This window comes from Microtus ochrogaster, chromosome 8 (genome assembly GCF_000317375.1).
Source record: "Microtus ochrogaster isolate Prairie Vole_2 chromosome 8, MicOch1.0, whole genome shotgun sequence".
Classification (NCBI taxonomy): domain Eukaryota; kingdom Metazoa; phylum Chordata; class Mammalia; order Rodentia; family Cricetidae; genus Microtus; species Microtus ochrogaster.
In genome coordinates, this window is record NC_022015.1 from 69,538,388 (window position 1) to 69,552,532 (window position 14,145).

General features: G+C 50.2%; 2 protein-coding genes across 3 annotated transcripts in view; both read left to right on the top strand.

Annotated features, from left to right (window-relative positions):
* The first annotated feature begins 481 nt into the window (after positions 1-481).
* Ankrd2 (ankyrin repeat domain 2) lies at positions 482-10,571 on the top strand. Of its 2 annotated transcripts, XM_005352289.3 has the most exons (9): positions 482-583; positions 4,555-4,656; positions 4,766-4,924; positions 5,018-5,125; positions 6,866-6,964; positions 7,455-7,553; positions 9,294-9,392; positions 9,550-9,648; positions 10,425-10,571. In XM_005352289.3, exons 1-9 carry the CDS (start codon positions 497-499, stop codon positions 10,569-10,571), a joined length of 999 nt encoding a protein of 332 aa, XP_005352346.2. In that variant the 5' UTR covers positions 482-496. The 2 variants fall into 2 exon arrangements, with proteins under 2 accessions (XP_005352346.2, XP_026637494.1); XM_026781693.1 differs by lacking the exon at positions 9,294-9,392.
* Positions 10,572-11,135: 564 nt separating this feature from the next.
* Hoga1 (4-hydroxy-2-oxoglutarate aldolase 1) overlaps positions 11,136-14,145 on the top strand; it is a 25,909-nt gene continuing 22,899 nt past the window's right edge. The window contains exon 1 of the mRNA XM_005352292.3: positions 11,136-11,616. Coding sequence (XP_005352349.1) covers positions 11,424-11,616 — 193 coding nt within the window. The 5' untranslated portion in view covers positions 11,136-11,423. The remainder of the gene's footprint in view (positions 11,617-14,145) is intronic.

Consider the following 14,145-nt stretch of genomic DNA (forward strand, 5'->3'; position numbering starts at 1 on the left):
CTTGAGTAGGGTGTGCTGCCACCAGAAGGTTACAGCTGCTCTGACTCCTGCCTCGAGAAGGTCCCCAAAGTCCCTAGAAACACAGGTCTGTTGAGGCTCATATTCGATTTTTCAGGCCCCCTATCTGGCACTACCTGGATAAGATTTCTTGGTATCCAGCAGGTGGCACTGCCACCCAGGCCAGTAGCAGCATGTTGGTCCTTTGTGCAGACTTAGCAGTTCCCAGCACCGAGGACACACTGGACCCCTTCCTGCAGCTGTCCTCTTGGGGCGCTGTGCCTTCTGGCTCCAGTAGGCCATAGGTTAGGGGAGGGGTAACTTCCCTGGCCTGGGCAGTGGTTTCCCATGCACCCTGGGGCTGTCCGAGGTGAAGGTGACAGGTGGGGGAGGCAGGTGGAGAAATTGAGCCTGTGAGCTCATGACAAAGGCGCCCAGTGGGTGGGGTGGGTGCTCTGGCCTATAAAGACCCTATGTCCTGTGGCTTGCTGAGGCAGATATGGAGGGCACCATGGAGGGTCCTGAGGCTGTGCAGAGGGCCACAGAGCTCATCGAGCAGCGGCTTGCCCAGGAGGAAGAAACTGAGGTGAGAGCCAAGGTGAAGGGAGCCCCAGTGAAGGGAGGGGGACTCCAGGTTAAGGAGTCCACCTGTCCTGCTATGGGAAGGGAAAGACTGACTGCTATGTGGGTACACACAACATGCTGAACAGGTATTTCCTGGCGTCCCCCAGGCCCATTTCCATACCAGGTTGTTCCTGACGGGGTTGTGGGTGGGGAGAGATGGGGCTTGGAGGTGGCAGACCTTCCCAAGATCCTGCCCAGTTCACCTGGCTTCAGGAAATAGAGCGGACTGTACAGGGAAAGCCAGGAAGGTCTGAGGCACACGCACTCCAGTTGCCCCCTGGAGGATCATCTCCACGGTTTAGTTGCTACAGGAGAATAAGCTGATAAGAGTAGGGAAGGGAGATGGGGAAGACCCGCCGGTACTTAGCCAGGACTGTGGGCAGTGCTTGTAGACACCTAAGGCTCGGGTGCATTTTTTCTAGGATAAGTAAGCGGGGCTGGAGTACTGACTTGTGCTCTAAAGTCTATTCTAAACAGTTGTGCCAGGTGTGGTGGTACACACCCATAATGGGCGACACTGTGAGTTTATCCTCGCCACACCCCAAAAGAACCTAGAGTTTTTGCATAGGGAGAAGGTGGGCATTAATTTTAATCAACACTTCTTGTTTGCTTGGAGTTTGTTTTGTTTTGTTGTTCTTGTTTTTCAAGACAGGGTTTCTTTGTGTGGCTTTAGAGCCTGTCCTGGAATTCCACTGTGCAGACCAGGCTGCCCTTGAACTCACAGAGATCCACTTGCCTCTGGCTCCTGAGTGCTGGGATTAAAGGTGTGCGCAGCTAACACTTCTAATTTACATAGTCAAGTAAGAAGGCAGAGGGCAGAAGTGGCCAAATAGAAAGTGGACCATTGTAATGAGCAGGATGGGTGTCATTCAAGCCCTCTGCTACTACTCTGAGGAGGATGGGAAGTGAGCTGGGCCTTTAGGAGCGCTAAGTGCAGCTAGGGTGTGGTGAGAGTATTTCAGGCTAAAGGAAAAACAGGAGCTGAAGTCTGTATGACAAAGGTATGGCGGTCGTGAGAGTATGTGAAGTGCTTAGGTTGGAAAGGAAGCAAAGAACAAATATAGAGACGGCCAGGTAAGAGGAGTGTGTTCTGTGGCTGTGGGGAGTGTCACGGAGTGAGGGAGAGCTGTGTCCTCTGACTTGTATCAGAGACAGACAGTTCTGATGTTGCTAAAAGAATTTATTTTTGCAACGGGTGGTTGCAGGGGGCAGCTGCAGGAACTTGGCTTAGAGGCAGTGGTCATTTAAGAGAAGAGATGAGTCAGATTTATCAAAGAGGAGTGTGGACAGCACCTGGGCATCCCTGGATCTCCAGGAATCTCACCCCCACCCCCACTGCCCCAGCAGGCATGCATGGCTGTTGCTGCCAGGCAGGAGAGTCATCCTGCTTTGTCACTTCTGGAGTGCTGCCACGATACACCGGAACCTCCTACAGGGGACACAGAACAGCCCTCTCCCATCCATTCCCCCAACAAATATAGCCACAGGGCTGCAAGGACACAGGTGCCCACAGAGCCAGCCTTCTCACCCAGCTCCTCTGCATGCCAGCGTTGGGCGTCCGTTAATTTCACAAGCACTAGGTGAGCAGCCACAGCAAGCCTCTTGGCTGAGCGCTTCACAAGCATTCTCTCTAATCTGAAGTGTGGACTGGGAATCAGCCAGGAGTGTCATTGTGAGTCACAAACACTGAGTGCAGACTCTGGCAGCCCATAAACACAAATCCACAGGGAGTCCAAATAGGAAATGGGTGGCCCTAGAATCCATAAATAATCCCTCCTGACTTACTGGGAGCCTCCAGCAGTCTGTGGCCCCTTATGTTGGTGGCACAGAGGCCTCAGGATGCAACTTACCAGGTAAGGTCATCCTTACCCAGAACTACTGGACACCAGAGTTCCATGGTCTTCATGCCATTATTCATTCATTCATTCATTCCTTCATCATCCGCTCATTTAACAAGTCCTAGGTGAGCCGCCACTACCTGCCAGGCCCTGTCACAGTGAAGGCTGGAGATAGCAGGTGATTAAGTCCTCCAGGCTCTGGATGCTTCCTCGGTCATCAAGCCAGGGTCCCAGAAGCAACAATAGTTTTAGCCCGAAGTCATATCTTTTTTTCCTGGCAGAAGGTGCATTGTTTTGGGTGACACCTACACAGGGAGACCTCATATCATAGAATCATAAATCTGGAAGATCATATAGCCATAATCCCGGCAAGAAAGGCAGTCCAGGATTCCTTCCAAATAAGCACTCAAGAGAGAAGGGGCTGTAGCTCAGTTGTAGAACATTCAGCTGGCATGTGAAGCCCTAAGTTCCATGCTTGGTACGACAAAAATATTAATTGGGAGGCATCAGAAATAAAACCTCGAATCCTCTCTGAGAGAGGCTTGCACCAGGACTCCGTGAGGAATGAACAAGGTGCCTGGGCCGCATGGAGGGCAAGTTCTCCCCAGTCGACCTGCCTTGTTACCCTCATCCTGGACACAAATTCCTAGGTTCACAACTACCTGAGCTGCTTGGGAGCCCCTGGGAATGGATGCCAGAAGGTCACTAAGAGTAGAGAAGCAGTCTGGGGAAACCAGAGCTTCAGGTGGAGAGAGGAGGCTCATCAGACCCTGACCACAAGACCATGAAAGCTAGGCGCTGCTGTTCCTCCGAGCTCCAGATTTCCCAGGGCTGAGCATTGCTGAGAAAATACAGTGTCTGCCATAGAACTGGCAGGCTTTCATGTTGCCAAAGGATTGTTGCACGAGGGAAGAGATGATGAGGCTGGAGCTCGGAGGTAGAGCTCTACCCTAGCCTGTGGAAGGCCTACGTTCAATACCAGGAAGGAGGTAAGGGGATAAAACCTGCCATCTCTGATCACAGTTACCTCACTAAAAGGAAATTTTTCTGATTAAACTCCTGTATCCTTGGGTTCTATTTCTCTGGACTCACACAGTCACACATGGGAACTTCGTTACATTTTAACTTCATGTGTGTGATTATTTTTCTCCATGTATGTCTTGCACCACACACATTGCATGTCTGGTACCTGTAGAGGACAGAAGAAGGAATTGGATTCCCTAGAACTGGGATTACAGATGGCTGTTTAGCTGCCAGGTGGGTGCTGGGAAGAGCAGCCACTGCTCTTAACACCTGAGCCATCTCTCTAGTTCTTAGGAAAATTTTAAATTCTGTATTTTGTTTGTTTGTTTTTTCTAGACAAGTTTTCCTCTGTGTAACAGCCCTAGCCCATAGTTGTCCTGGAACTGTGTAGACCAGGACTAGCCTCAAACTCATCTGCCTGCCTCTGCCTCCCGAGTGTTGGGATTATACCCGGAAAATTCTGTTTGTAATGAACATGAACAGATTTTCCCCTTGTCTTTATCCCCTAAACAATAAAAACAACCATGCAACATTCAGATTATATAGTCAGTATATGTAATATTGAGATTAAAAGTATAAACGCTGGCGGGTGGTGGTGCACGCCTTTAATCTCAGCACTTAGGAGGCAGAGGCAGGCGGATCTCTGAGTTCGAGGACAGCCTGGTCTATAGAATGAGTTTCTGAGTAGTCAGGGCTACACAGACAAACCCTGTCTCAAAAAGAAAAAAAGTATACAGTACTCTTTGTGTGTAGGTTGTAAAGAAATCTGACATCATTTTATACAAAAGATTTAAGCACGCTAGAATTTCTTTTTTTGTGGTGGTTTTGTTGTTTTGGGTTTTGAAACAGGACCTCACTATGTAGCTCCAGCTGGTCTGAAATTCACTATGTGGACTAGATTAGCCCTCTAGTACAGTAATCCTCCTGCTTCATTCTCCTGAGTGCTGAGATTGTAGGTGTGAACTAACACACCCTGACAAAAAATTCTCATAACCTTCCATTTGGCTGAGAACCACACCAGTATAGCTGTCACCAAATAATCTTAGGTAGCTTTCTTTCAATGGCTTCCCAGAAACTTCGAAGAGCTACCCCTGGGAAGTTGTCCATGGACTTGCTGGTTCTAGAGGATGAAAAGCGCCTTGGGGTGCAGAGCCCTGCTTTACAAAAGGTTAAGGTAAGTTGGGGAACGAACGACAGGGCAGCTCGACAGCTCAGCTCCTGTATTATCCAACTTCCCCACACTCTGTGCCCCAGTGTGGAGGTGATGAGCCATCCCCGTGCAGGGCCAAGAGCGTGTACGCAAGACATCCCTGGACCTGCGGCGTGAGATCATTGACGTGGGTGGGATCCAGAACCTCATAGAACTGAGGAAAAAACGCAAGCAGAAGAAGCGAGATGCACTGGCTGCTGCCCAGGAGCCACCTCCAGAGCCAGAGGAGATCGTAAGGGTCCTGGGATGGACAAATGTGGGCAGGGGGAGCCCGAGAGTCCCCAAACTCTCTACTATTCTCTGTGAGTGGATGCTCTTCCCGCAGACCGGCCCTGTGGACGAGGAGACGTTCCTGAAGGCTGCAGTGGAAGGAAAAGGGAAAGTCATCGACAAATACCTGGCCGATGGAGGTTCAGCAGATACCTGCGATGAGGTGATGCGCCCCTCCCCTGCACCTGCCTCCCTTCAGGACTACTGCCATAACCGGGTCAGGTCCGTGATCAGCTCCATCTGTGGGCTTAAGAACACTCACGGATGCTCTTAGGGCAGATGCTTCCTTCCTTAGTCCACAATTTCACCGAATCCTCGTTAGACTGTTCCCCAGCTCAGACGGCCTCCATAACAAACATCACATGTTTCTGCATGGGAGATGAAGGAACAGAATCCAATTAAGAGAGCCCAGGAAATTTGGGCCAAAATTCTCTGTCTCCACTTGTTAGCTATGGGACCTGTGGCTGGGCTGTCGCCTCTCCAACACTCAGATTCTGCTATAGTGAACATGGCCTACTGCCTTCCCAATATGTTGTGGTCAAATGAACCAACAAGTGTTTAGTGGATGGAAAGATTATAAAGCACAGGCGGAAATAGGATACTTTCTTTCTCATGGCATATGCTCCTGCTTCTTTTTACAATTATTTATATTTATTTATTTATTCTTAAATATTTATTTATTATGTGTACAGCATTCCTTCCACATGTGCCCGCATGCCAGAAGGGGGCACCAGGTCTCATTATAGATGGCTGTGAGCCACCATGTGGTTTCTGGGAATTGAACTCAGGACCTCTGGAAGAGCAGTCAGTGCTCTTAACCACTGAGCCATGTCTCCAGCCCTTATATTTATTTCTTTTGAGACAAGGTCTCACTGTGTAGCTCTGGCTCTCCTAGAACTCACTATGTACACCAGGCTGTCCTTGAACTCACAGAGATCTGCCTGCCTGTGCCTCTGTTCTGGGATTAAAGCCATGCACCACCAAACCTGGCCTACAGTTGTTTATTAATATTGTTATTTGTAGTGCTAGGGCATTGTGTGTGCTAGGCAAGGGCTCTACCACTGAGTCATAGCCCAGCCACTATTTTGAATATTCTCCTATGGAAATATATAATGTGAAATATGTTGCTTTAAGCATGCTGATTTAGAGTGGTATTAATTCTATCGCAGTGTCGTGCGACTATGGCCACTGTCTATTTCTTAAACTTTTCTGTCAACTGTCATACTTTTTTCCTCTGAGAGTGCTCTCATTCATGGGACCAAGCCTACCAGTGGCCACCCACCCGTGTTCTAGTAGTCTACATCTTTTCTGTTCTTATACCTCCAGGGTCTAATCTTGTTTCTCCCATTTACTATAAGCTAAGAGTAAAAACAAGAGGAAGGCCAGGAAAGACTGCCCATAACCAGATCATTAGCATATAGAAAGACTAGCATAATGGTGCAAGGGTTCCCTGAATCCAAAGCAGAAAGTAGCCTTAAGGGAGGGAAGTTTGTTTCTTCCTTGAATCAGTAACTAGGTGTGACCTGTGTATCTGGGTCCTGCCTAGCACTAGGGGAAAGAGTCGAGCTCCCTTATACTCAGGCATCACCTGGGAGCAACTTGGCATAGAGGTCTCAATGAACTCCGGGCACATGAGCTGCAAGTCATCACTGAGCATCATAGCATGTGAGCACAGAATAGCCATGCCCAGCAGGGGAGCCAGCTGCACCAGCTATACCGAGTCATGGCTGGCTGCCTGGGGAAGAATGACTGGAGTACAGGGTGGGGCTCCAAGGCCAATCTGAGTAAGATCTGACTGAACGCAGAACACAGGGGCACCAAGTGTGGGCAAGGCCTAGGCCTCAGTTTGGTGGGATACAGGCTCAGGCCTAGAACTCAGGCCTGACGGTCTCTCTGGTGGCAGTTCCGTCGGACAGCGCTACATCGAGCCTCCCTGGAGGGTCACATGGAGATACTGGAGAAACTTCTGGAGAATGGGGCCACTGTGGACTTCCAGGATCGGGTGAGAGGGCAGGTACTGGGTGGGAGGTAAGAGGTGGATCTAGTATCAGTAGAATTCTACTTCCTGTCCACTCTGTGCCAGAAGGCTGCCAGTGGGGGCCTTTGTGTGTTCTGTGACATTGGGCAAGCCCCATCTCCCCCCGAATTACCTCTGTGACTCTCACTTGGACTAGTTTGGCCCTGGGTTGTCCGTTCCTGCTCCTCGTCCCTTTTTCCTTCCTTCCTTCCTTCCTTCCTTCCTTCCTTCCTTCCTTCCTTCCTTCCTTCCTCCTTCCTTCCTTCCTCCTTCCTTCCTTCCTTCCTTCCTTCCTTCCTTCCTTCCTTCCTTCCTCCTTCCTTCCTTCCTCCTTCCTTCCTTCCTTCCTCCTTCCTTCCTTCCCTCCCTCCCTCCCTCCCTCCCTCCTTCCTTCCTTCCTTCCTTCCTCTCATCCTTTCCCCAGGAAACTTCCTTCCCAACAGCTCTGCTATTAAGTTCCATCCATCCCTTCCAGCTGGACTGCACAGCCATGCACTGGGCCTGCCGTGGAGGCCACCTGGAGGTGGTGAGGCTCCTGCAAAGCCGAGGAGCCAACACCAATGTGAGAGACAAGGTGAAGCTGCGGCGCTCAGTGCAGTACACGTTGGGATGCTGCGGGGCGAGGGGCGGGGGAGCAGCAAATGGCAAGCGAGCTCACGTGGTAGGTAAGCAGTAGGCTAGCCTGGTTTCTAGCGTGGCTGCGGAGAAGCTTCAGGCCCTCCAGGGAGCTTGGGAGCAAGTGCTGAGAGGCAAGACAAAAGACCTGCTCTTGTGGAGGAGTGGTCCACCGGGAGGATGCAGGATTTGTACACCCATGCCATCCTTCATTATTCACCCGCCCATCCATCAGTTTATTATTTATTCATTTACTTATTAACCTATCATCCTTCCATCCATTTCTTTACATGCAATCTCGACCTCTCAGACACTCTTCTTCAGTTGTAAAACTTGTGGAGTGCTTACATAGGTTAGGAAGGAAATGTTTGTAAATAAATTACTTTTTATTTTTTTTATATTTATTTAGTATACAATATTCTGTCTGTGTGCATGTCTGCAGGCCAGAAGAGCATACCAGACCTCTTTACAGATAGTTGTGAGCCACCATGTGGTTGCCGGGAATTGAACTCAAGACCTTTGGAAGAGCAGGCAATGCTCTTAACCACTGAGCTATCTCTCCAGCCCCAATAAATTACTTTTTAACATAGGAAGCTTTTGCCATCGTTATCACAGTCGTTCCTCAATTAATATAATTGATTATTATCAATTATAATCTGATAATTATAAGTAGTAAAAAGAAGCTGGGCACGGTAGCACACACTTTTAATTCCAGTACTCAGGAGGCAGAGGCAGGAGAATTTCTAAGTTCAAGGATAGTCTGGTCTATGCAGTGATAATTTGTCTCATTAAAAAAAAAAACTTTTGCCGGGCGGTGGTGGCGCACGCCTTTAATCCCAGCACTTGGGAGGCAGAGGCAGGCGGATCTCTGTGAGTTCGAGACCAGCCTGGTCTACAAGAGCTAGGTCCAGGACAGGCTCCAAAACCACAGAGAAACCCCGTCTCGAAAAAAAAAAGGGGGGGGGGCTGGAGAGATGGCTCAGTGGTTAAGAGCATTGCCTGCTATTCCAAAGGTCCTGAGTTCAATTCCCAGCAACCACATGGTGGCTCACAACCATCTATAATGAGGTCAGGTGCCGGTGCCCTCTTCTGGCCTGAAGGCATACACACTGACAGAATATTGTATAGTAAATAAATATTTAAAAAAAAAACTTTTAAAGGAATGGACTGGGAGGGTCACTTAGTAGTGGCATCCTTGCTTAGCATGTGCAGGACCACGGGCTCAATTCTCAGCATCCCAATGAATAAACTCGCCAATTAATTAAAGAAGAACCTAGGCGTAGTAGTGCTCTTCTGCAATCCCAGCACTCGGGAGGCATTGGCAGGGGAACTGAGAGTTTGCAGCCACCTGGATTACATAGTGGGGCCCTGTCTTATTTTAGAGAAAGAGAGAGAGAGAGAGAGAGAGAGAGAGAGAGAGAGAGAGAGAGAGAGAGAGAGAAGAGGTTTGGACAGTAGTAGCTCATTGCTAGGCAAGAGGGGAACCATGATAGGCTACCCAGAGGACACAGCACTTAAAGCTGTCTGTTTAGCTCACTGGGAAGGATAATGGCGTGTTGTACGTCTCCTGTCCAAGGCTCAGTCAGGCCTTGACGCTTAGACTTGGGAGTAGGATTAGGCTAGAGATAAGGTAGCTCCCCCACCCCAGGACACCGTATTCCAGGCCCACTGCCAAGAGTCCTGTTTCTCCCACACACAGCTCCTGAGCACTCCCCTGCATGTAGCCGTTCGCACTGGACACGTGGAGATTGTGGAACACTTTCTGTCTCTGGGCTTGGATATCAATGCCAAAGACAGGGTGAGTACTTGCCTCCTCCCCTGCTCAGCCACCGTGGGTGTCAGGGCTGCTGTGGGCGAGTAGTCCTTCCCCACAGGACCCTAGGGCTACAGCCTCTGAACAAGGCCCAGTTCCTATAACCCTACTCACCCACTGCCATGTGTGACCCCGACTCTAGGAAGGGGACAGTGCCCTACATGATGCCGTGAGACTCAACCGCTACAAAATCATCAAACTGCTGCTCCTGCATGGGGCTGACATGATGGCTAAGAACCTGGTGAGTTGATTTCTCTGGCTGGCTGGCTGGCTGGCTGGGTGAGCACTTAAAGCTGCAAATGCATACTGGATGGTCTGCAGAGGCACTGGGGCAGCCACAGCCTGGGGGCAGCCACAGCCTAGCTATACACATCATTGGCTCTTGGCCACGCCACTCTAACCACCCACCTTCCCAGATCCCTCTTTCTGTGTCAAGGTTCAGACCACAAGTTCAGAGAAACAATAGGAGAGAGGGGATGAGAGAACTTCCCTAAAGTCCCCCTATAGGACAGAGTGGAGCCCAGTGTCCAGGCCCAATTATGGAGGTCCCGCTGGAAGAGAATCCAAGTCCTTGGTTGGTGTTGTGACCATTCTAGCACATCATGTTGGTTCAGTGTGAGCCTCAGGATTTTGGAGAATAGATGTCCTCCGATCCAAGCCCGTCTTTTGGTCCACAGAACAATCGCTAAAGAGGGGCATAGAAAGATTTGTCTGGCACAAAAAAGGCTCAGAGACACTGAGGAAGGCAGGAGCACGTGGAGAGGGCATGATTGGTCTCCACTCAGCACTGCAGGCTTTGGTGCTGGACAATTCATAACGAAGGGACTTTTCCTATGCATTGTAGGATGGTTATGCAGCACCCCAGGCCTATGCCCACTCGATATCAGTAGCACCCACAACTTCTAGTTGTAAAATGCAAGATGTCTTTACCTCTGGCCATTTGCCTCCAGTTGAGAACCACTGTTGTAGCTGAGAGCAATTTCTGAAGCCTGAATAATCACCTCCTATTCTCTCCAGGCAGGAAAGACCCCTACAGACCTCGTTCAGCTATGGCAAGCAGACACTCGGCATGCCCTGGAGCATCCTGAGCCAGAAACAGAGCAGAACGGACTGGAGAGGCCTGGGAGTGGGCGTGAGACCCCCCAGCCAGTACCAGCCCAGTAAAAGCTGGGCAATAGTCCCCTACTATGGAGCTACTTGCAACCAGCCTGGTAGGAACACCCACAGACTCAACACAATAAAATGCTGTCTTTGGTATTTGTGGTCTTTGCGTCCCTTTGCGCTCCAAACACGCAGGAATGGAAAGTGGGTGTGAACTTGGAAACAAGGGAAAGTGGAGTCCCTTGACTCCTGAGCTAGGAAGTCTCCCTCCTGTGGTCTTGCTTTATCCACATCATCCTGCTTTTCATCCCTCATCCCTAGGGCCAGAATTGTGATATAGTTCCTCTCTGTGTTATACCCATTCTCCGCCCCTCAGTCCCCAAGACTGTTCTCTGGAGGAGGTGTGTGTCCTGCAGAGAGGGCTAACTAACGAAGGCCTTGGTTGAGCCTGGTAGACAGGAGGCGTGGTTTTTCCCACAGCTGCTTCTTGAACCACGGTTCAACCCCGCTGCAGTGGGGCGGGGCCAGGCCAGCTCAACCAATCAGTTCCGTCAGACTCAGACCAGCCTGGACGGTGTTGTGTGTGTTGGGGTAGGGGGGCTGACTCTTGAGTTTGGGGCTGTGGGAAGAGGGCCCAAGCTCCGTCCGAGACACTTTTTAGTGTAAACCCCAGGAGCCAGCTCTCTTTCAGGCCAGAGCTGTGGCATTTCTCCAGCTTCTTCTTCCCAGCAGGCAAGAAGACCAGCGTCAAGCCTCTGGGCCCGCCCCCAGGCTACACTCCCCTCGCGTCCACAAGTTGTGGATTGGGACCACGAATTTTTAACTGGGTCTGTTGATCATTAACAGTGGGGAAAAGGAGTCCAAACTCAGTTCCCCTGTGGCTGTAGACAGCTGGGCCTCAGGCCTCCTGCAGAAATGCTAGGCCGCCAAATCTGGGCCTCTATGAGGCAGGGGTTGAGCAGGGGCTTGTCTAGGAATATGAAGGGGAAGAAGGTAGACATTGCCGGCATCTACCCACCTGTGACAACCCCCTTCACCGCCACCGCGGAGGTAGACTATGGGAAACTGGAAGAGAACCTGAATAAACTAGGCACCTTCCCCTTCCGCGGTAAGAGGGCGTTTGGGAAGCCAGATTGGCAGAAGCGGGGAGTGGGGAGGGGGAACGGAGATGGGACGGCAGGACACAGGTCTGGCACCATGGACAGAGCCCCACCTGCCTTTGTTTCCCCAGCTGTGGAGGGCTGAGGCACCGGCTTCTCTCCTCCCAGGGTTTTTGTGGGGATCACGTGGGTCATTGAATGAGGACGTCCTTGTCTACCAGGCCCTCTGCTGATGAGAAGGCCATTGGCCCGCTCACATGGCAGAGCGGCCAGTATCTGCCTCCCTTCCTTCCAAGCCTGCCTGGCAGAACTACTCAGTGTGCCGGCCCCTCTGGTTCACCTCTTGTTTTACACACGGGTCCGAGAGATATGATCACCATCCACAGCCACACAGCTAACGCGTGGCGGCTGAGATTTGATCCGGCTGATTACATACTCCATTCTGTCCGCTTATTCTAACATCTCCTGAGTTGCTGGATTCCCTCTAAGACCTATTCCAACAAATGCTGTTTGGTGTGGCTCTGCCTGAGCAGGCACAGGCTAGCAGCTAGGATAGTGGCCTCTGGTTTCCAATCACAGCTTTGCCAATGGCCTTTCCTATGGAATACTCTTTGCCTGCTTCTCCATATGACACATAGGAGTGATAATGCCCAGGTCGTGGGGTAGCCAGAAGAAGAATCTGGAAGAACAGGAGTGAAAACATGCATGGTATAAATTCTAGAGTGCTGTACATTTGAAGGTATCGATTCCTGGAATGATGATGATTTTTTTTTTTTCGAGACAGGGTTTCTCCGTAGCTTTTGGTTCCTGTCCTGGAACTAGCTCTGTAGACCAGGCTGGCCTCGAACTCACAGAGATCCACCTGTCTCTGCCTCCCGAGTGCTGGGATTAAAGGCGTGCACCACCACTGCCTGGCTAGCCTCGAACTCACAGAGATCCACCTGTCTCTGCCTCCCGAGTGCTGGGATTAAAGGCGTGTGCCACCAACGCCCGGCTGGAATGATGATTATTAAAAGTGCAAGTGACTCTGTGGCAGAGCTGCTTTGTGACAGTGAGTCCCCCGCCCCAGCTCAGTACTCAGATGATGACGAGTGTCAAGGGACAAATGGCCTATGGGTGCACACACTGAACAGGGCCCGTGTGTCTGGAGCTTGCTTATGGTGGCCTGGGGTTGGGCTGAGACTTGATTTCCTTAAAGCAAAGCATGACAGCCCTTAGCTTCAGAGAGAACACTTCGTCCGCTTCAGCTGAAGGACCAAGACACTCTAGGGCAGGGGCCGGAGGACTGGATTTTGTATACATTGTGTTTCTGCCATCCAGGAGTTCACAGAGACCTCCAGAATTGTCTTTGGATTTTCCCTTTTGCCTCCCTAACTGCTGCAACCAGCATGGGGTACCCTAGACAATTTTGGGGAGATTTGGTTTATGAGTTCCTGATGGTATTTGAGTTCTTTATTCACCTCATATCAGGAAGTTGAGGGCTTTAGAGGTCAGGACCAAAGCCCTCAGGCTCTGAGGAAGCTCAACATAATTCTCCCAAGATAGTCAACCTATAGAGGACATAGAGCCAGGGGGTCCCATCACGGCTCCAGCATGCCTTCTCTTGCCTTCCGGAATAGCCCATGCAGTCCAGTGCTCAGGGACAGATGGAGACAGCTGTCACGTAGTACTTTGCATGAGTGTGGGCAGCAAGTCCTCTGAAGAGATGGAACCTGCCCTTGGTGCTTCCGTGAGCGAGCACAGTGTATTCTAGAAGGTGTGCCTCAAGCTCTGGGGTTTTCTGGGGGTTTTTTTGTTTTGTTTTGTTTTTGTTTAGCTTAGTTTTTTTGAGACAACGTTTTTCTGGGTAGCCCTGGCTGTCCTGGAACTCACTCTGTAAGCCAGGCTAGCCTCGAACTCAGAGAGATCCATCTGCCTCTGCCTCCCAAGTGCTGGAATTAAAGATGTGCACCACCACTGCCCAGCTGGTTTGTTTTTATATTTTTTTAAGTATTGCTGATCTGTGCTGATTATTTAAATGAACAGTATTCTTTTAAAATAAAAGTTAAGGGACTGGCGAGATTACACATTGGGTAAAGGTTCTTGCTGCCAAGCCTGATGACTTAAATTCAGTCTCCAGAACCTATGTAAGGTGGAAGAAGAGAACCAACTTCTGCAGGTCATCTCCTGACCTCCGCACGCATTCCAAGAGACATGTGCCCTCCCAAAAACGTAAAATTTTTATTTTTTAAGACAAATTAGTTAATGTTATCAAATACCATATAAAAACCCACAATAGCCAGGCAGTAGTGGCACATGCCTATAATCATAGTACCAGGGAGGTAGAAGCAGACAGATCTCTATGAGTTCAAGGCCAGCCTGGCCTACAGAATGAGTTCCAGGACATCCAAGGCTACACTGTCTCATAGAGAAACCCTGTCTCAAAAAACCAACAACCAAACAAACAAAAACAGGGGCTGGAGAGATGGCTCAGAGGTTAAGAGCATTGCCTGCTCTTCCAAAGGTCCTGAGTTAAATTCCCAGCAACCACATGGTGG